Source organism: Tamandua tetradactyla, chromosome X (genome assembly GCF_023851605.1).
Source record: "Tamandua tetradactyla isolate mTamTet1 chromosome X, mTamTet1.pri, whole genome shotgun sequence".
NCBI classification, from domain to species: Eukaryota; Metazoa; Chordata; class Mammalia; order Pilosa; family Myrmecophagidae; genus Tamandua; species Tamandua tetradactyla.
The window spans coordinates 62,506,927-62,527,301 of NC_135353.1; the positions used below are offsets into that span (position 1 = coordinate 62,506,927).

Below are 20,375 nucleotides of genomic sequence, written 5' to 3' on the forward strand. Positions count from 1 at the left end.
AACATCACTCCTGTTCAAACTCTTTCAAAAATTGAGGAAAAAGGAACACAACCTGATTTCATTTTATGAAGCTAACATCACTCTAATATCAAAACCAGACAAACTTATAACAAGAAAGGAAACATACATGCCAAGCTTCCTAATGTATATACAAAATTATGCAAAAAATTTTGCATATGCAAAAATTCTCAACAAAATAGTAAACTATATCGAATCCAATGACACATTAAAAGAATTATATACCACAACCAAGTGGGTTTTACGCCAGGCATGCAAGGATGGTTCAATACAAGAAAATCAATGTAATACAAAATATTAACAAACTGAAAGGGAAAAAATCGCATGATCATCTCATTGACACTGAAAAAACATTTCACAAATTTCAGCATTATTTTCTGATAAAAACATTTCAAAAGGGAGAAGTCGAAGGAAACTTCCTCAAGATGCTGAAGGGCATATATGAAAAACCCACAGCCACCATCACACTTAAGAGCAAGAGACTGAAATTAGACCCCTAACATTGATAATGACATGAGGATGCCCACTGTCATCCCTATCATTCAATTACTGTGCTAGAATTTCTAGCTAGAGACAAGAAAAGAAATAAAGACCATCCAAATTGCAAAGGACGTAGTAAAACTTTTATCATTTGCAGACGATATGATCCTGTACTTGGAAAATCCTGAGAAATCTATGACAATGCTATATGAGCTAATAAACAAATCCAGCAAAGTGGTGGGGTACAAGATTAATGTGCAAAAATCAGTAATGTTTCTATACCTAAGTAATGAACTAATTGAGGAGACAGTTAAAGAAAAAAAATTCCATTCAAATAGCAAATGAAAGAATCAAGTATTTATAAATAAACTTAACCACGGATGAAAAGGACTTATACACGGAAAACTACAAAACATTGCTAAACAGAAATAAAAGAAGGTCTAAATAGATAGAAAGACATTCTGTGCTCGTGGATAGGAAGGTTAAATGTATTTAACATGTCAGTTCTACCCAAATTGATCTACAGATTCAACTCAATACAAATAATGAATTCCAACAACCTACCTCGAAGACTTGGAAAAGCTAGTTATCAAATTTATTAGGAAGGGAAAGAGATCCCGAATAGCCAAAAAATATTCTAAAGAAAGAACAAAGTGAGAGAACTAACACTTTCTCATTTTAAAGCTTATTATAAATCCATAGTGGTACAGCATTGCACTGGTATAAAGACAGAAGTATTGACCAATGGAATTTAATTGAGAGTGCAGAAAAAGACCAAATCTATGGGAAACTGATCTTCAATAAGCCCCCCCACCAAATCCACTGAACGGGGATAGAATAGTCTTTCCAATAAATGGGCCTGGAGGACCTGAATATCAATAGCCAAAAGGATGAAAGAGGATCCCTACCTTACATCCTATGCAAAAATTAACTCAAAGTGGATCAAAGATTTAAATATAAGAACTAGCACCATAAAACTCCTAGAAGAAAATATAGGGAAATGTTTTCAAGACCTAGTAAATAGAAGGTAGCTGCTTAAACTTTATACATGAAGCACAAGCAATGAAAGAAAAAACAGAGAAATGGGAATTCCTCAAAATCAAATGCTTCTGGGCCTCAAAGGACTTAATAGAAAAGATGAAGAGGCAGCCAATCAATGAGAGAAAATATTTGGAAACCATGTATCAGATAAAGGTTTGATATCCTGTATATATAAAGAAATGATACAACTCAACAACAAAACAAACAACCCAACTATAAAATAGGCTAAAGATATGAATAGATATTTTTGCAAAGAGCAAATACATTTGACTAAAAAACACATGAGGAGATGATCATCCTCATTAGTTTGAGGGAAATGGAAATCAAAACTACAATGAGATATCATCGTACACATATTCTATTAAAGTAACAAGAAATTAGAAATGTTGGAGAGGATGTGGAAAAATTGGGACACTTATTTACTGCTGGTGGGAATGCAAAAATGGTACAGCCACTGTGGAAGACAGTTTTGTGGTTCCTCAGAAAATGAAGTATCTAGTTGCAGCATTATTCACAATTGCCAAAAGATGGAAACAATCCAAGGGCCGATCATTGGACAAATGGATAATCAAAATGTGATACATGCACATAGGAATATTATGTAGCTGTAAGAGAAAATGAAGTCTTGAAGCATATGACAAAGTGGAATAACCTTGAGGACATAATTCCGAGTGAAATAATCCAGATACAAAAGGATAGATAATGTATTATTTCTCTAATATGACTCTGGTGAAGTTAAGCACAGAGTCTCTTTTAATTATTTCACATGGGCAGGCCCTGGGAATCGAACCTGGGTCTCTGGCATGGCAGGTGAGAATTCTGCCTGCTGAGCCACCATGGCCCACCCAAGCACAGAGTATTTTTTTTTTTCAAACATAACATACAAACACAAACATTCTAACCATAGGATCACTCTACTCTTGATATATAATCAAAACTCACAATATCATCACATAGTGGTATATTCATCATCATGATCATTTCTTAGAACATTTGCATCAATTCAGAAAAAGGAATAAAAAGAAAAAAAGAAAAAAATTCATACATACCATACCACTTACCCCTCCCTCTCATTGACAGCTAGTATTTCCATCTACCCAATATATTTTAGCCTTTGTTTCCTCTATTTTTTCTATACCCCTTACCACTCCCTTTCATTGATCACTAGCATTTCAACCTATTAAATTTATTTTAATATTTGTTCCCCCTGTTATTTATTAATTTTTAATCCATATGTTTTACTCATCTGCTCATAAGGTAGATAAAAGGAGCATCAGACATAAGGTTTCACAATCACACAGGCACATTGCGAAAGCTATATCATTATACAATCATCTTCAAGAAACATGGTAACTGGAACTACGTTTTCAGACACTTCCCTCCAGCCTCTCCATTATACCTTAACTAAAAAGGTGATATCTATATAATGCATAAGAATAACCTCCAAGCCAACCTCTCGACTCTTTTTGAAATCTCTTAGTCATTGACACTATTTTGTCTCATTTTTCTCTTCCCACTTTTGGTCAAGAAGGTTTTCTCAATCCCTTGATGCTGAGTCCCTGTTTATTCTAGGATTTCTGCCCTACGTTGTCAGGAAGTTCCACACTGAGAGTCATGTCCCATGTAGACGGGGGAGGGCAGTGAGTTTGCTTGTCGTGTTGGCTGAGAGAGAGAGGCCACATCTGAACAATAAAAGAGGTTCTGTGGGGGTGACTCTTAGGCCTAATTTTAAGTAGGCTTTGCCTATCCTTTCTGGGGATAAGTTTCATATGAACAAACCCCAAGACTGAGGGTTCAGCCTATTGCTTTGGTCATCCCCACTGCTTCTGAGAATATCAGGAGGTCTTCACATGGGGAAGTTGAATTTTCTCCCTTTCTCACCATTCCTCCAATGGGACTTTGCAAATACATTTTTATTCACTGTTCAAATCACTCTGGGATTTATTGGGGCATCACTCTGGACCAACCTACAAAATCTCATGCCCTACTCAAGGTTCCATGAGATTATGGTGTTCAATTAAACTGTCCACATAAGTTATATTAAGAAATGCACTAGTCAAAATATAGATTTTGTACTGAATAAACATTTTTGCTTTAGTCTCACACATAAGTTAAAGTTTCAAAATATGGATTACCATCTATTTTCAATGCCCTGCAGTATTGACATTCCTTTGTTCTTCCTCATGCAGAAACATTTTTAAATTTGTACATTTAGTCACTATCATTATATACTTTAGCCATTCCTAGATTATACTTTCTCAGTCTTTATCATCTATCTTTCTGATTTCATTTGTGCCCCCAGCCCTCTTCCCGCTATCATTCTCACATTCAGCTTCATTCAGTGTTCTAACATTACTGTGTTATAATTAGGTAGTATTGTGCCATCCATTTCTGAATTTTTACAATCAGTCCTGTTGCACAATCTGTATCCCTTCAGCTCCAACTACCCAGTATCTACCCTATTTCTATCTTCTGATGGTCTCTTTAACCAACTGAAATTCTCCAAGTTCATTCACTAATGTTAGTTCATATCAGTGAGAAGATACAGTATTTGTCCTTTTGTTTCTGGCTAATCTCACTCAGTATAATGTCCTTAAGGTCTATCCATGTTGTTACATACTTCATAACTTTATTCTGTCTTACAGCTGCATAATATTCCATCGTATGTATATACCACATCTTGTTTAGCCACTCGTCTGTTGATGGACATCTTGGCTGTTTCCATCTCTTCGCAATAGTAAATAATGCTGCTGCAAACATTGGTGTGCAAATGTCCTTTTGTGTCCTTGCCCTCATGTCTGCTGAGTAGATACCTAGCAATGGTATTGCCGGGTCATTTGGCAGTTCTATACTTAGCTTCCTGAGGAACCACCAAACTGCCTTCCATAGTGGTTGTACCATTTGCCATTCCCATCAACTACAGATAAGTGTGCCTCTTTCTCCAACATCCTCTCCAACACTTGTTGTTTTCTGTTTTATTGATAATGGTTATTATGATGGGTGTGATGATATCTCATTGTGGTTTTGATTTGCATTTCTCTAATAGCCAGGGAAATGGAGCATTTCTTTATGTGCCTTTTGGCCATTTGTATCTCCTCTTCTGAGAAGTGTCTGACCAAGTCTTTTGCCCATTTTGTAATTGGGTTGGCTGTCTTTTTGTTGTTCAGTTGAACAATCTCTTTATAAATTCTGGATACTAGACCTTTATCTGATTATATCGTTTCCAAATATCATCTCCCATTGTGTAGACTGTCTTTTTCTTTGATGCACAAAAGTGTTTAATTTTGAGGAATTCCCATTTATTTATTTATTTCTTCAATGCTTGTGCTTGGGTGTAAGGTCTAGGAAATCGCCTCCTATATAAGATTTATAAGATATTTCCCTACATTTCTTCTAAAAGTTTTATGGTCTTAGGTCTAATGTTTAGGTCTTTGATCCATTTTGAGTTAATTTTCAAATAGGGTGTAAGATATGGATCTTCTTTCCTTCTTTTGCATGTGGATATCCAGTTCTACAGGCATCATTTATTGGAGACTGTTGTGTCCCAGGTGAGCTGGTTTGACTACCTTATCAAAGATCAATTTTCCATAGATGAATAGGTCCATATCTGAATACTCTATTTGATTCCATTGGTCATTATATCTATCTTTATGCCAGTACCACCAAGCACAAAGTCTTTTAATGTAAAATATAGAGGACCTAGCAATATCCAAGAAGCAGGAGATAGGTGAATGGTTAACTAAAGGGTTGAACTTAAATGTATGAGAAGGGTAGCAGTGATGGCAGTTCATTAGCGGGTTTATAAGTAATAGTGACATAGTGAAGGTGAATATGAATGAAAGGTGTTGTATAGAGCCATGTATTTCACCAATTAACACTATAAATATAAACAAGTTCTTGCATTAATGACTTCAAAGGAATGAATCTTGTACAAAGTGTCAATAATAGAGGGATACGGGGAAAACTACTATTGCATGCAATGGTTTATATTTAACAGAAAGTCATCACTAGTGTTACAGCAATACAAGGCGGAAATAATCGGAGAGCAGGAGGGACAGGAATTAAAAGGAGGTTTGGATTTTCTATTTGGTTTGGGTGTGTTCCTCTGTTATTTTTCTCTTTGGAGCAGTAAAAACTGTCTAATATTGAGAGTGATGATGATTGTAGAATGAAGTGAGGATAGTGTGAGACATGAATTGTTTATTTTGGGCATTAACTATGATGCTCAACAGATGGAAGTGGCTGAAAGGTATAATGACTGAGAAGCAGAAAGGTCAGCTTGGTGTATACATATCATGGAATATTATGTGGCTACCGAAAAGAACAAAGTCGTGAGGCATGCAACAAGGCAAATGAACCTTGAGGACATTATGTTGTGCAAAATAGGCCAAAAACAAAAGAGAAAATATTGTATGGTCCCTTTTAGAAAATACTTGTAAGAAAATTGTGGCCTAGATTGTAACCTCTTATAGCAGTCACATTATTCCTGATCTTTGTTATTTCTACTTTCTGAGATGCTTGCCTATATATATTATAACCTGGTATTTCCTGGAACTTTGGGTACCTATATGACACCTAAGATTCAAGAGTTGGAGTTCTGCAGCCCTAAAAGTCAGCATTGCTACATAAAACAATTGTTAAAGAAACTGAGAAAGAGATTAGGCTTCAACTGGAGATATGAACAAAGCGGAGCTGGTTGGGACTAAGGTAAATCCGAATATCGGGTAAAGAATGACAGTGTCTATATTTTAGAACTTCACCTACTGTATGAGGCCAGAGTAAGACAGCTTTATTTTTTCCAAAGCCTAAATTTTCTGTAGGAAACAATCTAACTCAACCTGTCTGGATAGTTCAATTAACACAAACACATGGAGCACAGAATGAGAATGAGGATTTGTAATTCTGCATAGCTTAATGTAATACCTGGATGTATGCCAGGCAGTTAATTAAAAAGTATTGGCAAAGTCCATTGAGGGGGTGGAGAAAAAATATGGAATTATTAAACTTTACCACCAGGAAAACCCCTGACACTGCATCAAACATTAAGGACACCCAAATCAATAGTCCAAGTCCTTGATCTTGAGGTTTGCTCTTGTGAACTTATGTAAGTAGCAAAGAAGCTTAGCCTATCTGTAGTATGTCTAAGAGTTACTTTCAGAGGACCTCTTTTGTTGCTCAGATGTGGCCTTTCTGTCTTTAAGCCTAACTCTGCAAGGAAAATCATTACCCTCTCCACTACGTGGGACTTTCACCCTAGTGAAAGTCTCCCTGGCAATGTGAGACATGACTCCCAGGGATAAGTCTGACCATAGAACAATGGGATCTACAAGGCTTTCCCGACCAAAAGGGGGAGAAGAATTGTAACAAAATAAGGTATCAGTGGCTAAGAGAGTTCAAATAGAGTCAAGAGGATAGTCTGGACGCCACTCTTACACAAGCTTCAGCTAAATATTGCCTTGGTTTGCCAAACCCCAACTAACATCATCCCTGTTAACCCTAAAGAACATGTAGAACTCTACCTAAGATCCTAAAAAAGTGGTACACATTAAGCTTACTTTTCAGAAACCTAAAATCTTCAGGTGGTTCCTAGGCCAGTTAATTTCTGAAACCCAGAGATGCCAGTCTCTCCAAGAACATTCACTACTTCCATCCCTCTATTCCATACTGTTGACATCTCATTTCAACATGAAAAAGATTAGAATGGGCATAACACAAATATCCCTAAATACTGGGAGAAGCATCAAAGGAGAAGGAGGAGTTATAACAAAGAAGATAAGATTTAACAAATGAGTATGACTGCTGAATCATTATGTTGATATTTATTTTAGTCTCCAATATCTTGGAGCAGCTAGAAGGAAATTTCTGAATTTGTGAATCTGTAACCCATACCAAATCTGAATTCTGTTCTATAATTAATTGTTACAATGTATTTAGAAAGTTATTGATTTTTTGTATATATTTTATATTTCACAATAAAAAATGTTAAACAACAAAAATGTAAATGGAGCCTTTTCCAAAACCTTTTGCTTTAGACCAAGAATTGTACCTCACACAAGTTAATTTAATACTTTTAACCTAAGGTTAAATAATATTTATTTAAAAATCAAAGTGATATGCTAAGTTGCCTTTGACATGGTCTTCAATTTAGAAGCCCCCCAAAATTAGAGAGATGTACTCTTTGGCCAAGGCTACTCTAGAACTCAGCAGGATTTTCAAAATAAAAACAAAATGCATAGTAGAAATAAGATGCCAATGTTCTCACCCAAGTCTTGACCATGGGCTCTTTTATTTCCTTGCACATACAGGAGAGAAAAGCCTTCATAGATCTGAACAGTTCCCTGTGGGCACTGTGGTGCATCTGTTGTCTGGCTGTGGCGTGTGATGAGGAATCCATGGGCAACAGATGAGGTTCCAGGGGGACCTGGGGGACCTTGCAGTCCATCTGGCCCAGGGGGACCATCTAAACCACGGGTACCTATATCCATGGAATCATCAGAATGAAAGGTTAAGTAAGCTCCGATTGACTATTATGACTATTACCAAAACATTATGAACTCATTAAATGAGAATTTATTTAACATTTACAGTGTCTAGACATTGTCTGATATAATGGGTTCAGATATAAATGCGATAAAGTCCCTGCTGTCAAAGAGATTTAAACTGCTTTTCTTCGAGAACTGAAGACATTAAGCACTAAATAAATACTGGGTGTATGGAACCTTAGATGGGAAGAAGTTATGCTCATTTCTGGACCCTGTGTGTTATCTAGTCTTTAGCCCATGAAAAAATTTCAGGGTGCTGTTTTGTCCATCAACGAAAAAGGAAGGGTGTGGTTATCATCAGTTTGCCAGCTGCAGTGCTGAAAAATATTTTCTTGGGAATCTGTCTGGGGAATTATTTGCAGGCATAACTTTCATTTAAAGAAAAGACTAGGAATTCTGAAGGACCCTTTTCAAAATGTCTATTTTCAATTAACACTGGTTCCCCTTTCTCATTTAACCTCTTAATTTGAGCCCATTAAAAAATTCTCCTTATAACAGGCCTTAGGTCACCAGGTATACAGATTTTCATTTTTAGCAAACCTCACATCAATTCCTACATGAGATAAAGATGGCACTAACTTGTTTCTTCTCTAGAAATAAAGTTAATGAAATGGCAGTGTATTGGTTCCAGGCAGGACCTATGTATTACCACTCTGCCTTCCTGCCACTCATACTTTTTCCAATACAATTTTTAATGTTTATACTATTCATCTAGGTTGGTGACATATACTAACAATTTACTTATTTATGATCTATTTTTATTTTAGCAATCATAATTCAGTATGCTTTTATTACTAGTTGGCACGAAATTTTTGGAAGTAGGTTGAATACAGATTGGAAAACTAGTAGATATCAGATTTCTTATTATCAAGAGCATCTTCTAATGAGTGACCTAAAAAATCTGCATATCTGTCATCTCAGCATGGGTTTGTTATTTTCTCTTTACCATGACTCTCATTAAAAGTCTGTTGTGACCACTTAAACTTTTCAGTTATACTTGACTGCATTTTATGAGGGAAAATTTCATCTTATTGTGATATTTTCAAATGCTGGGAGTATTCACAAGAGTTTGAAGGTACTTAAGAGATTTAACGCAATATATTAAAAATTAGCTGAAAAGGTAAGTCCAGCAAGTACCTGGAAAATCCCTCATTTTGAGGAAGAGCTGGATTTTCCAGTGTTTTAAGCACATACATAAAAACAAACTTTCTATGCTTCTCTTCTAGTTGCAAACTTCCTTGGATGTACCTTCCTTTTTTTCACCAGCTCTAGATTCACCAGCTCATATCCCTTTCTGAATAGAAGGCTGAAGAGTCTGTATGTTCAGATATCTCCCGGCATAAAGATCAGCATTAGCAGCACTATTTTATTTGTCTCACCTGGCTGGCCTGGTAGACCTGGGTCCCCTTTATGCCCTCCTGCACCATCAAAGCCAGGGAGTCCATTGTGTCCAGGATCTCCTGGAGGGCCAGTTGGACCTACAGGAAAAAGAAATGGGGATTTCATATGTGGGTAGAACAAATTTCACCTCCAGACAGATCTAGAAGACTTAATGTGAGTTCACAACCTAGTGTTGTCTTGAATACAGATAAATGAAGGACAGCTCAAGCCAAGGACAGAAGAAGTAAACAAGGATTTAACTTCAGTTTTAAATATTCCATTTGTCTGTGAGGAAATTCCCTTAATATGGTAATTGTGCTTTCTTTGTTTTCAGAACCTAACAGGAGCTCAGGGACCAAATTTTGTTTTTATTCTACCATATGTAAGGATGTAACTACCTGGTGTATTTTATTTATAGAAAGACTGCCACCCAATCAATTAAAAAGACAGAATGACAAATTGGTTTCCAAGTTACTTTTATAATCAAAGTTAGCAGCAAGCATGCATCCAGACAGTCAACTAGAGAAGATTTAATTTAGAAGTTATGAGACCTCATAGTGGGAAACTGATGGCCTACAGAAGAGGCCTTCAATCTTTCTGGTGGCTAGGGTAAAGAAAGCACTGTATCTTAAATGTGTATTCATTTCTTACAGAGACTTTTAATTTTTATTTTTTTCTTTATTAGAGAAATCGTGGGCTTACAAAATAATCAGGCATAAAATGCAGGATTCCCATATATCACCCTATTAGGTACACTTTGCCTTGGTGTGGAACATTAGTTACAATTGATGAAAGCATATTTTCATACTTCTATCAACTATAGTACATGATTTAACATAGGGTTCACTGTTTGTATAGTGCAGTTCTATGGATTTTTAAAATGTTTATTCTGTTATCATATATACAATCTAACATTTCCTCTTTTAATGACATTCAGATATACGTTTTAGTGTAGTAAATTACGTTCACCATGTTGTACAATCATCACCATCATTCATTACCAAACCATTTTCATCAATCCAAATAAGAACCTTGTACATTTTAAGCTTTAACATTACATTCCCTACCCCCAACTCCTTCCCCTGGTAATCTATATTCCAGATTTTGACTTTATGAGTTTGCTTTTCTAATTATTTTCTATCAATGAGATCATATGATATTTGTTCTTCTGTGTTTAGCAACATGATGTCATCAAGGTTCATCCATGGTGTTGGAAATATCCAGATTCCATTCCTTTTTACTGCTGACTCATTCCATTGCACGTATAAATCACATTTTATTTGTCCATTATTGGTTGATGGATGTCTGTGTTGCTTCCATCTTTAGGCAAATAATTCTACTATGAATATCGGTGTGAAAATATCTGTTGGAGTACCTGATTTCAATTATTTGGGATTGCCAAGTGATATGATAGTTCTATTCTAAGCTTTCTGAGGAACCACCAAACTGACTTTCACAGCAACGACACCATTTTATGTTGCCATCAGCAATGAATGAGTGTTCTTATTTCTCTGCATCCTCTCCAATACTTGTAATTTTCCACTTTTTAATCAAGCTATTCCTTCTTTTTATTAATTTTTAAATTAAAAAAATATATGACAACAAACGCAAACATTCTTAAGTTATGATCATTCCGTTCTACATATATAATCAGTAAATCACAATATTACCACATAGTTGTATATTCATCATCATGATTTCTTAGAACATTTGCATTGATTCAGAAAAAGAAATAAAAAGACAACAGAAAAAATTACATACATACAAAAAATTCATACATACCCCTTACCCCTCACTTTCACTGATCACCAGCATTTCAATCTAAATTTATGTTAATATTATTTATTTTTATTCCATATGTTTTACTTCTCTGTTGACAAGGTAGATAAAAGGAGCATCAGACACAAGGTTTTCACAATCACCGGTCACGTTGTGAAAGTTATATCATTATACAATCATCTTCAAGAAACATGGCTACTGGAGCACAGCTCTACATTTTCAGGCAGTTCCCTCCAGCCTCTCCATTACATCTTGAATAACAAGATGATATCTACTTGATGCATAAGAATAACCTCTAGGATAACCTCTCAACTCTGCCTGGAATTTCTCAGTCATTGACACTTTAATTTGTCTCATTTCACTCTTCCCTCTTTTGGTCGAGAAGGTTTTCTAAATCCCTTGATGTTGAGTCTCAGCTCATTCTAGTTTGTCTGTCCCATGTTGCCAGGAAAGTCCACACCCCTGGGAGTCATATCCCATGTAGAGGCGGGGAGAGCAGTGCGTTTGCTTGTTGTGTTGGCTGGAGAGAGAGGCCACATCTGAGCAACAAAAGAGGTTCTCTTAGGGGTGACTTTTAGGCCTATTTTTAAGTAGGCTTGACCTATCCTTTCTGGGATTAAGTTTCATATGAACAAACCCCGACATTGGAGACTCAGCCTATTGCTTTGATTGTCCACACTGCTTGTGATGGGTGTGAGATGATATCTCATTGTGGTTTTCATTTGCATTTCCTTAACAGCCAGGAAAGTTGAGCATCTCTTTATGTGCCTTTTGGCTATTTGTATTTCCTCTTCTGAGAAGTGTCTGTTCAAGTCTTTAGCCCATTTTGTAATTGGGTTGTCTCTTTTTGTTGTTCAGTTGAACAATCTCTTTACATGTTCTGGATACTAGACCTTTATATGCTATATTGTTTCCAAATATTGTCTCCCATTGTGTAGGCTTTCTTTTTACTTTCTCCACGAAGTTCTTTGATGTGCAAAAGTGTTTAATTTTGAGGAATTCTCATTTCTTTCTTTCTTTCATCAATGCTTGTGCTTTGATTGTAAGGTCTAGGAAACTGCCTCCTATTATAAGATTTATAAGATATTTCCCTACATTTTCTTCTAATGGTTTTATGGTCTTAGATATAATGCTTAGGTCTTTGATCCATTTTGACTTAATTTTTGTATAGGGTGTGAGATATGGATCCTCTTTCATTCTTTTGCCTATGGATATCCAGTTCTCTAGACACTATTTATTGAAGAGACTGTTCTGTCCCAGGTGAGTTGGCTTGACTGCCTTATCAAAGATCAATTGTCCATAGATGAGAGGGTCTATATCTGAACACTCTATTCGATTTCATTGGTCAATATATCTATCTTTATGCCAATACCATGCTGTTTTGACCACTGTAGCTTCGTAACACCCCTTAAAGTAGGGAGGGTGAGATCTCTGACTTCACTTTTCTTTCTCACCATATTTTCAGCTATTCAGGGCACCATGCCCTTCCATATAAATTTGGTTATTGGTTTTTCTAGTTTTGAAAAGTAAGTTTTTGGTATTTTAATTGATATTACATTGATTCTGTAAATCAATTTAGGTAGAATTGACATCTTAACTATATTTAGTCTTCCAATCCAAGAACACAGTACGCCCTTCCATTTATTTAGGTCTTCTGTGATTTCACAATTTCTTGTAGTTTTCTTTGTATAGGTTTTTAGTCTCTTTTGCTAAATTTATTCCTAAAAATTTAAGCTTTTGGTTTCAACTGTAAATGGAATTTTTTTTCTTGATTTCCGTCTCAGGTTGTTTGTTACTAGTGTATAGAAACACTACAATTTTTGAGTGTTGATCTTGTAACCTGCCACTTTGCTGTATTCATTTATTAGCTTTAGTAGTTTTGCTGTGGATTTTTCAGGGCTTTTGACATATAGTATCATATTATCTGCAGTGAGAGTTTTACTTCTTCCTTTCCAATTCTGATGGCTTATATTTCTTTTTCTTGTCTAATTGCTCTGGCTAGAACTTCCAACACAATGCTGAATAAAAGTGGGGATAGTGGACATCCTTGTCATGTTCCTAATCTTAGGGGGAACGTTTTCAGTTTTTCCCTATTGAGGATGATGCTAGCTGTGGGTTTTTCATATATTCCCTTTATCATCTTGAGGAAATTCCCTTCTATTCCTATCCTTTGAAGTGTTTTCAACAGGAGAAGATGTTGAATTTTGTCAAATGCATTTTCTGCATCAATTGAGATAATCGTGTGGTTATCTGCTTTGATTTGTTAATATGGTGTATTACATTAATTGATCTTCTTATGTTGAACCATCCTTGTGTACGTGGGATGAATCCTACTTGGTCATGGTGAATAATTTTTTTAATGTTCTGCTGGATTCGATTTGCAAGAATTTTGTTGAGGATTTTTGCATGTATATTCATGAGAGAGACTGGTCTGTAGTTTTCTTTTCTTGTAATACTCTCTCTGGCTTTGGTATGAGCATGATGTTGGCTTCGCAGAATGAGTTAGGTAGCTTTCCCTCCTCTTCAGTTTTTTTGAAGAGTTTGAGCAGCACTGGTACTAATTCTTTGTAGAATGTTTGGTAGAATTCACATGTGAAGCCATCTGGTCCTGGACTTTTCTTTTTAGGGAGCTTCTTAATGACTGATTCAATTTCTTCACTTGAGAATGGTTTGTTGAGGTTGTCTATTTCTTCTCGACTCAATGTTGGTTGTTCATGCCTTTCTAGAAAGTTGTCCATGTCATCTACATTGTCGAGTTTATTAGCATAAAGTTGTTCATAGTATCCTCTCATTGCTTTCTTTATTCTGCAGGGTCAGTGGTTATGTCTCCTCTCCATTTCTAATTTTATTTATTTGCATCCTCTCTCCTTTTTGCGAATTTCACTAAGGGTCCATCAATCTTATTAATTTTCTCATAGAATCAACTTCTGATTTTGCTGATTTTCTTGATTGTTTTCATGTTCTCAATTTCATTTATTTCTGCTCTAATCTTTATTATTTCTTTCCTTTTGCTTGCTTAGGCGTGAGTTTGCTGTTCTTTCTCTAGTTCTTCCAAGTGGACAGTCAATTCCTCAATTTTTGCCCTTTCTTCTTTTTGACATAGGCATTTAAGGCAATCAATTTCCCTCATAGCACTGCCTTTGCTGCATCCCATAGATTTTGATATCTTGTGTTTTCATTTTCATTTGCCTCAAGATATTTACTCATTTCTCTTGTAATTTCTTCCTTGACCCACTAGTTATTTAAGAGCATGTTGTTGAGCCTCCATATATTTGTGAATTTTGTGGCACTCTGCCTATTATTGATTTCTGATTTCATTACTTTATGATCTGAGAAATTGTTTTGTATGATTTCAATCTTTTCAAATTTAGTGAGACTTGCTTTGTGATGTAGCATATGGTCTATCCTTGAGAATGATCCATGAGCACTTGAGAAAAAAGTATCTCCTGCTGTTGTGGGGTGTAATGGTCTACAAATGTCTGTTAAGTCTAGCTCATTTATTGTATTTTTCAAATTCTCTGTTTCCTTTATGGATCCTCTGTCAAGATGTTCTTCCCAATGACGGGAGTGGGGAATTGAAGTCTCCAACTATTATGGTAAATGTGTCTATTTCTCTTTTCAGTGTTTGCCTCATGTATTTTAGAGCATTCTGGGTCGGTGCATAAATATTTATGATTGTTATGTCTTCTTGTTGAATTGTTCTTTTTATTAATACATAGTGCCCTTCTTTGTCTCTTTTACCTGTTTTACATTTGAAGTCTAATTTTTTGGATAGTAGTATAGCTACTCCTGCTCTTTTCTGATTGTTCTTTGCATGAAATATGTTTTTCCAACCTTTCACTTTCAACCTATGTTTATCCTTGGATCTAAGATGCATCTCCTGTAGACAGCATGTAGATGCATCCTGTTTTTTAATCCATTCTGCCAGTATATGTCTTTTGATGGGGAGTTTAATCCGTTAACATTTAGTGTTATTACTGTAAGGGCAGTACTTTTTTCTGCCATTTTGCCATTTGGATTTTATATGTCATATCTGGTTTTTCTTCTTTTTACCTTTACTGATTGTCTTCATTTCTACACTCTTCTCCACCCTTTTCTTTCCCATTTTTTCCTATACATCTCTAGTGCTTCCTTTATTATTTCTTGCAGAGCCAGTATCTTGGTCACAAATTCCATCAGTGATTTTTGGTCTGAAAATGTTTTAGTTTCCCCCTCATTTTTGAAGGGCAATTTTGCTGGATATAGAATTCTTGGTTGGAAGTTTTTCTCTTCTAGTAACTTAAATATATCATCCCACTGTATTCTCATGTCCCTGGTTTCTGCTGAGAAATCTACCCATAGTTTTATTGGGTTTACCTTACATGTGATGGATGCTTTTCTCTTGCTGCTTTCAAGATTGCTTTTCCTTGACACCTCACATTCTGATTAGTAAGTTTCTTGGAGTATGTCTATTTAGATCTATTCTGTTTGGGGTATGCTGCACTTCTTAGATCTGTAATTTTAAGTCTCCCATAAGAGTTGGGGAATTTTCAGTGATAATTTCCTCCATCTGTTTTTCTCCTCCTTTTCCCTTCTCTTCTTCTGGGCCACCCCAAACACGAATATTTGTACACTTCATGTTGTCATTCAATTCCCTGAGTCCCTGCTTATATTTTTCCATTCTTTTCCCTATATTTTCTTTTGCTCATTGGATTTCAGATGTCTCGCCCTCCAGTTCATTAATCCTATCTTCTGTCTCTTGGAATCTAACAGTGTAGGTTTCCATTGATCTTTTTCATCTCTTCTACTGTGCCTTTCATTCCCATAAGTTCTGTGATTTGTTTTTTCAGACTTTTGATTTCTCTTTTTTTGTTCATTCCTTGCCTTCTTTATATCCTTCCTCACTTCATTGATTTGACTTTTGATGAGATTTTCCATGTCTGTTCGAACATTCTGAATTAATTGTTTCAACTCCTGTATCTCATTTGAATTGTTGGTTTGTTTCTTTGACTTGGCCATGTCTTCAATTTTCTTAGTATGATTCATTATCTTTTTGCTGGTGTCTAGGCATTTAATTTCATTAATTAGTTTATTCTGGAAATTGTTTTCACTTTTTTTTACCTAGGATTTTCTTGCTGGATGACTTTGTTGTCTATCTGTTCTTTGATATACAGTTCACCTTATTCTAGACCTTTAGCTTAGGTTTTGTTTAACAGATCAGAATTTTTCAGTGCTTGTTTTCTTGTTTCTTGCCCTGCCTGTATGGTACCTTTTCCCCCCATCTTAGGAGGGTCTACTTAGCTATTAAAGATCCCAGCCAGATTTTTCCAGACCAAACTGGCCTCCTCTCAGGGTGAAAGAATCACCAGCATCAGTTTTCCCTGATGGTGAGACCCAGCAGGTTGAAAGGCTTTCCTATGAAGTCTCTGGACTCTCTGTTTTTCCTATCTTGCCCAGTATGTGGAACTTTTCTCCCTGCGGGTCCCACCAGCACAAGGTGATGTGGTACCTTTAACTCCAGAAGACTTTCCCTGCTGGGGGCTTGTTTGAGGCAGAGCAGAGGTTGTAGGCTGGCTTTAATCACTTCACTTTTCCAGACCCTGGGGTCGGAAGTCCTTGAGGGAGTCATTCCACCTGACGTTGGCCCCACCGTTCTCCTGGGGAAGGCAGAGGCTCAAGAACCCTTGCAGTTGCATCCAAAGAGTAGTCGAGCTGTAGAAACACAGCCACAAAAAAGAAAAAGAAAAATCCTTTTCAGAGCAGGACCCCCCAATTCCTTGTGTTTGCCATTCAAGAGCTTAAATTAGTATGTTGCTTTGTGTATCTCCAGGTCCTATGTGTCCTCTCCTTCCCTTCAGGGCTCAGACCCTTTCAAGTATTATGAGCTATTGGATCCAAAAACCCTCTTTTTTTTTTTTCTTTTCTTTTTTCCATCAGCCCTGCCCCGTGTGTCAGGGCAAAAACCAGCATCCTCAGCTTTTACTCAAGGTTCAACTGAGCTGGGGAGCCTGTTTTTATTAGTCAGAATTTGTTCATTAATTCCACAAATGCAGCTTAGTTGTGCTCAGTCCCTGCTGCTAAGAAAGTCTCTTCCATATCCCCTCTGGGAAGCAGCCTGTGTGGGAGGGGCACCAGCCCCCATGACTTGGGGAATTTACGGTTCTGGGTGGGCTCACAGTCGGTCCAGCTTGTCCAGACTGGGGTATGTTGTGTGTCTGGTCACTGACGTGCCTCCAGCAGTTGTTCTGTACTGTTCCTGGCTATTTACTAGCTGTCTGGAGGACAAACTAAATCCCACACCTCACTAAGCTGCCATCTTGGCCCTGCCCCTATGTCCTTATTTTTTTACTCATCTGGATAAAAGGGAGCATCAGCCACAAGATTCTCATAAATACATGGTCACACTGTAAAAGCTATATAGTTGTACAATCATGTTCAAGTGTCAAGGCTACTGGAATACAATTCAACAGGTTCAGGTATTTCCTTTTAGCTATTCTAATATTCTAAAAACTAAAAATGGATATCTATATAATGTATAAGAATAACCTCCAGAATGAACTCTTGGCTCTATTTGAAATCTCTTAGCCACTGAAACTTTATTTTATTTCTTTTCTCTTCCCCGTTTTTGTCAAGAAGGCTTTCCAATCCCACAATTTCAGGTCCAGGCTCATCCCTGGTAGTCATGTCCCACATTGCCAGGGAGATTTACACCCGTGTAAGTCATGTCCCATTTAGGGGCTTTTGCTCATTTTTAACTGGTCAATTGTCATTTAGTTGTTAAGTTGAAGGATTTCTTTATAGATTCTTGATATTAAGCCTTTATCAGATATGTGGTTTACAAATACGCTCTCACATTGTGTAAGTTGTCATTTTATTTTCATGATAAAGTCCTCTGAGGCCCAAAAGTTTTTAATTTTGATGAGGTCCCATTTATCTAATTTTTCTTTTGTTGTTCATGTTTTGGGTAAGTCTAAAAACCACTGCCTAACACGATGCCATGAAGATGCTTTCCTACATTTTCTTCTAGGGATTTAATAGTTTTGGCTCTTATATTTAGGTCTTTGATCCATTTTGAGTTGATTTTCATACAAGAAGGAGGAACAAGTCTTCCATTTTATTGTAAATGGAGACCCAGTTTTCCCAGGACAATTTGTTGAAGAGACTATTCTTTCCAATTTAGTGATCTTTGCTCCCTTGTCAAAAACCAGTTGGGCATAAATGTGAGGGTGATTTTTGAACTCTCAATTTGATTCTGTTGTGCCAGTACCATGCTATTTTGATTACCATGGTTTTATAATAAGTTTTAAGATCAGGAAGTGTGAATCCTCCAACTTCATTCTTTTTGAAGATGATTTTAGATATTTAGTGACCCTTACCCTTCCATATAAATTTGATGATTGGCATTTTTATTTATGCAAAGAAGGTTATAATTTTGATTGGGATTGCACTGAACCTATAAATTGCTTTGGGTAAGACTGACATCTTAACAATATTTAGTCTTCCATTCCATAATCATAGAATGTCCTTCTGTTTATTTAAGACTTCTTTGATTCCTTTTAGCATTGTCTGTAGTTTATGTTCACGTCCTTTATATCCTTGGTTAGATTTATTCCTAGATATTTGATTTTTTAGTTGCTATTGTAAATGCAATTTTTTCTCTTGGTTTCTTCTTCAGATTGTTCATTGCTTGTGTACAGAAACACTACTGATTAGGGGGTGTTGATCTTGTACCCTGCCACTTTGCTGAATTCACATTTATTAGCTCTAAGAGGGCTATGGGTTCTTCAGGATTTTCTTTATATAGGATCATATCATTTGTGAATAGGGAAAAATTTAATTCCTTCTTTTTGATTTTTATGCCTTTTATTTCTTTTTCTTGCTTAACTGCTCTGGCAGGAACTTCCAGTACAATTCTGTGTAACAGTGGTGACAATGGGCATTCTTGTCTCGTTCCTTGAGGATGATGATAGCTGTTGGTTTTTCATATATGCTTCTTATTATGTTGAAGGAGTTTCCTTCTATTCCTAGTGTTCTAAGTGATTTTTTATCAAGAAGAGGCACTAGATTTCATCAAATGCTTTTTCTGCATCAATTGAAATGATTGTGTGGGTTTTTCTTTCACTGTGTTAATGTGGTGTATTACATTAATTGATTTTCTTATGTTAAAGCACTCATGCAAACTGGGAATAAATCCTTACCATTGTGTACATATTTCTTTTAATATATCATTGGATTCGGTTTGCTAATACTTCTGTTGATTTTTGTACCTATATTCATGATAAATATTGGTCTGTAACTTTGTTTTCTTTTGTTATCTTCATATGGTTTTGGTATGAGGGTGATATTGGACACAGAGAATGAATTAGGGAGTGTTCTCTCTTCTTTTTTTTTTTTTTTTGAAGCATTTGAGCAGAATTGGATCATTACAGAATTTTTAACATTAACCTATTCATTCAAATTAGAATAGCCAGAGAAACTGGAAGAAATTGGATTGGTCCTAAGAGAAATTAGAGTATAAGAAATTAGGATTTTTCAGAAAATAAATAAATAAAAGAAATGGGATCTGTGAAAATCTGATACTCTATTAGTTGCTAAGACTCCTATTGTCAAAGACAAACCCTGGAATGTAAAAGAAGAATGAGGGAAATGTTTGCAAATAGATAAGGCCTAGAAAGATGATCTACAAAGATACCTGGTAACCCTTGAGGTCCCGGTAGTCCTGGTGGGCCTTTTAATCCAGGCTGGCCTGGGAGCCCTGGAGGACCAGCATCTCCTTTGATTACAATACTCTGTCCTGAAGGACCAGGTAATCCAGGAGGACCTAAGAGGCAAGATACAAATTTGAAGGTTGGGAAAAGAAAGGTCAGAAGGCATGGATGTCAAAATGCTTTAAAGTCAGGATAACAATTAGTGTGAGAAAAACAAGTTACATATTTTGGACTATTGCAATATCTAACAGAAATTGCTTTGGAAAAACTACCGTTATCTCACTCAGAAGGCCAAAAACAAATAGTTTTCTTAGGGTCAAAGGAAAAAATTAGGCATATCTTCCCTATTTTCAAGCACTAAAGAATTGATTCAATTACTAGTAATTCTAATTCATTACAGATCTGTAAGCCCTGGTTTTAGGGGAAGGCAATTCTATTCCTTGACAAG

General features: G+C 36.2%; 1 protein-coding gene across 1 annotated transcript in view; it reads right to left on the reverse strand.

The window, feature by feature from the left end:
* COL4A5 (collagen type IV alpha 5 chain) overlaps positions 1-20,375 on the reverse strand; it is a 351,509-nt gene that overhangs the window by 28,360 nt on the left and 302,774 nt on the right. The window contains exons 45-47 of the mRNA XM_077145842.1: positions 19,912-20,040; positions 9,461-9,559; positions 7,802-8,014 (exon numbers count right to left, since the gene is read on the reverse strand). Coding sequence (XP_077001957.1) covers positions 7,802-8,014; positions 9,461-9,559; positions 19,912-20,040 — 441 coding nt within the window. The remainder of the gene's footprint in view (positions 1-7,801; positions 8,015-9,460; positions 9,560-19,911; positions 20,041-20,375) is intronic.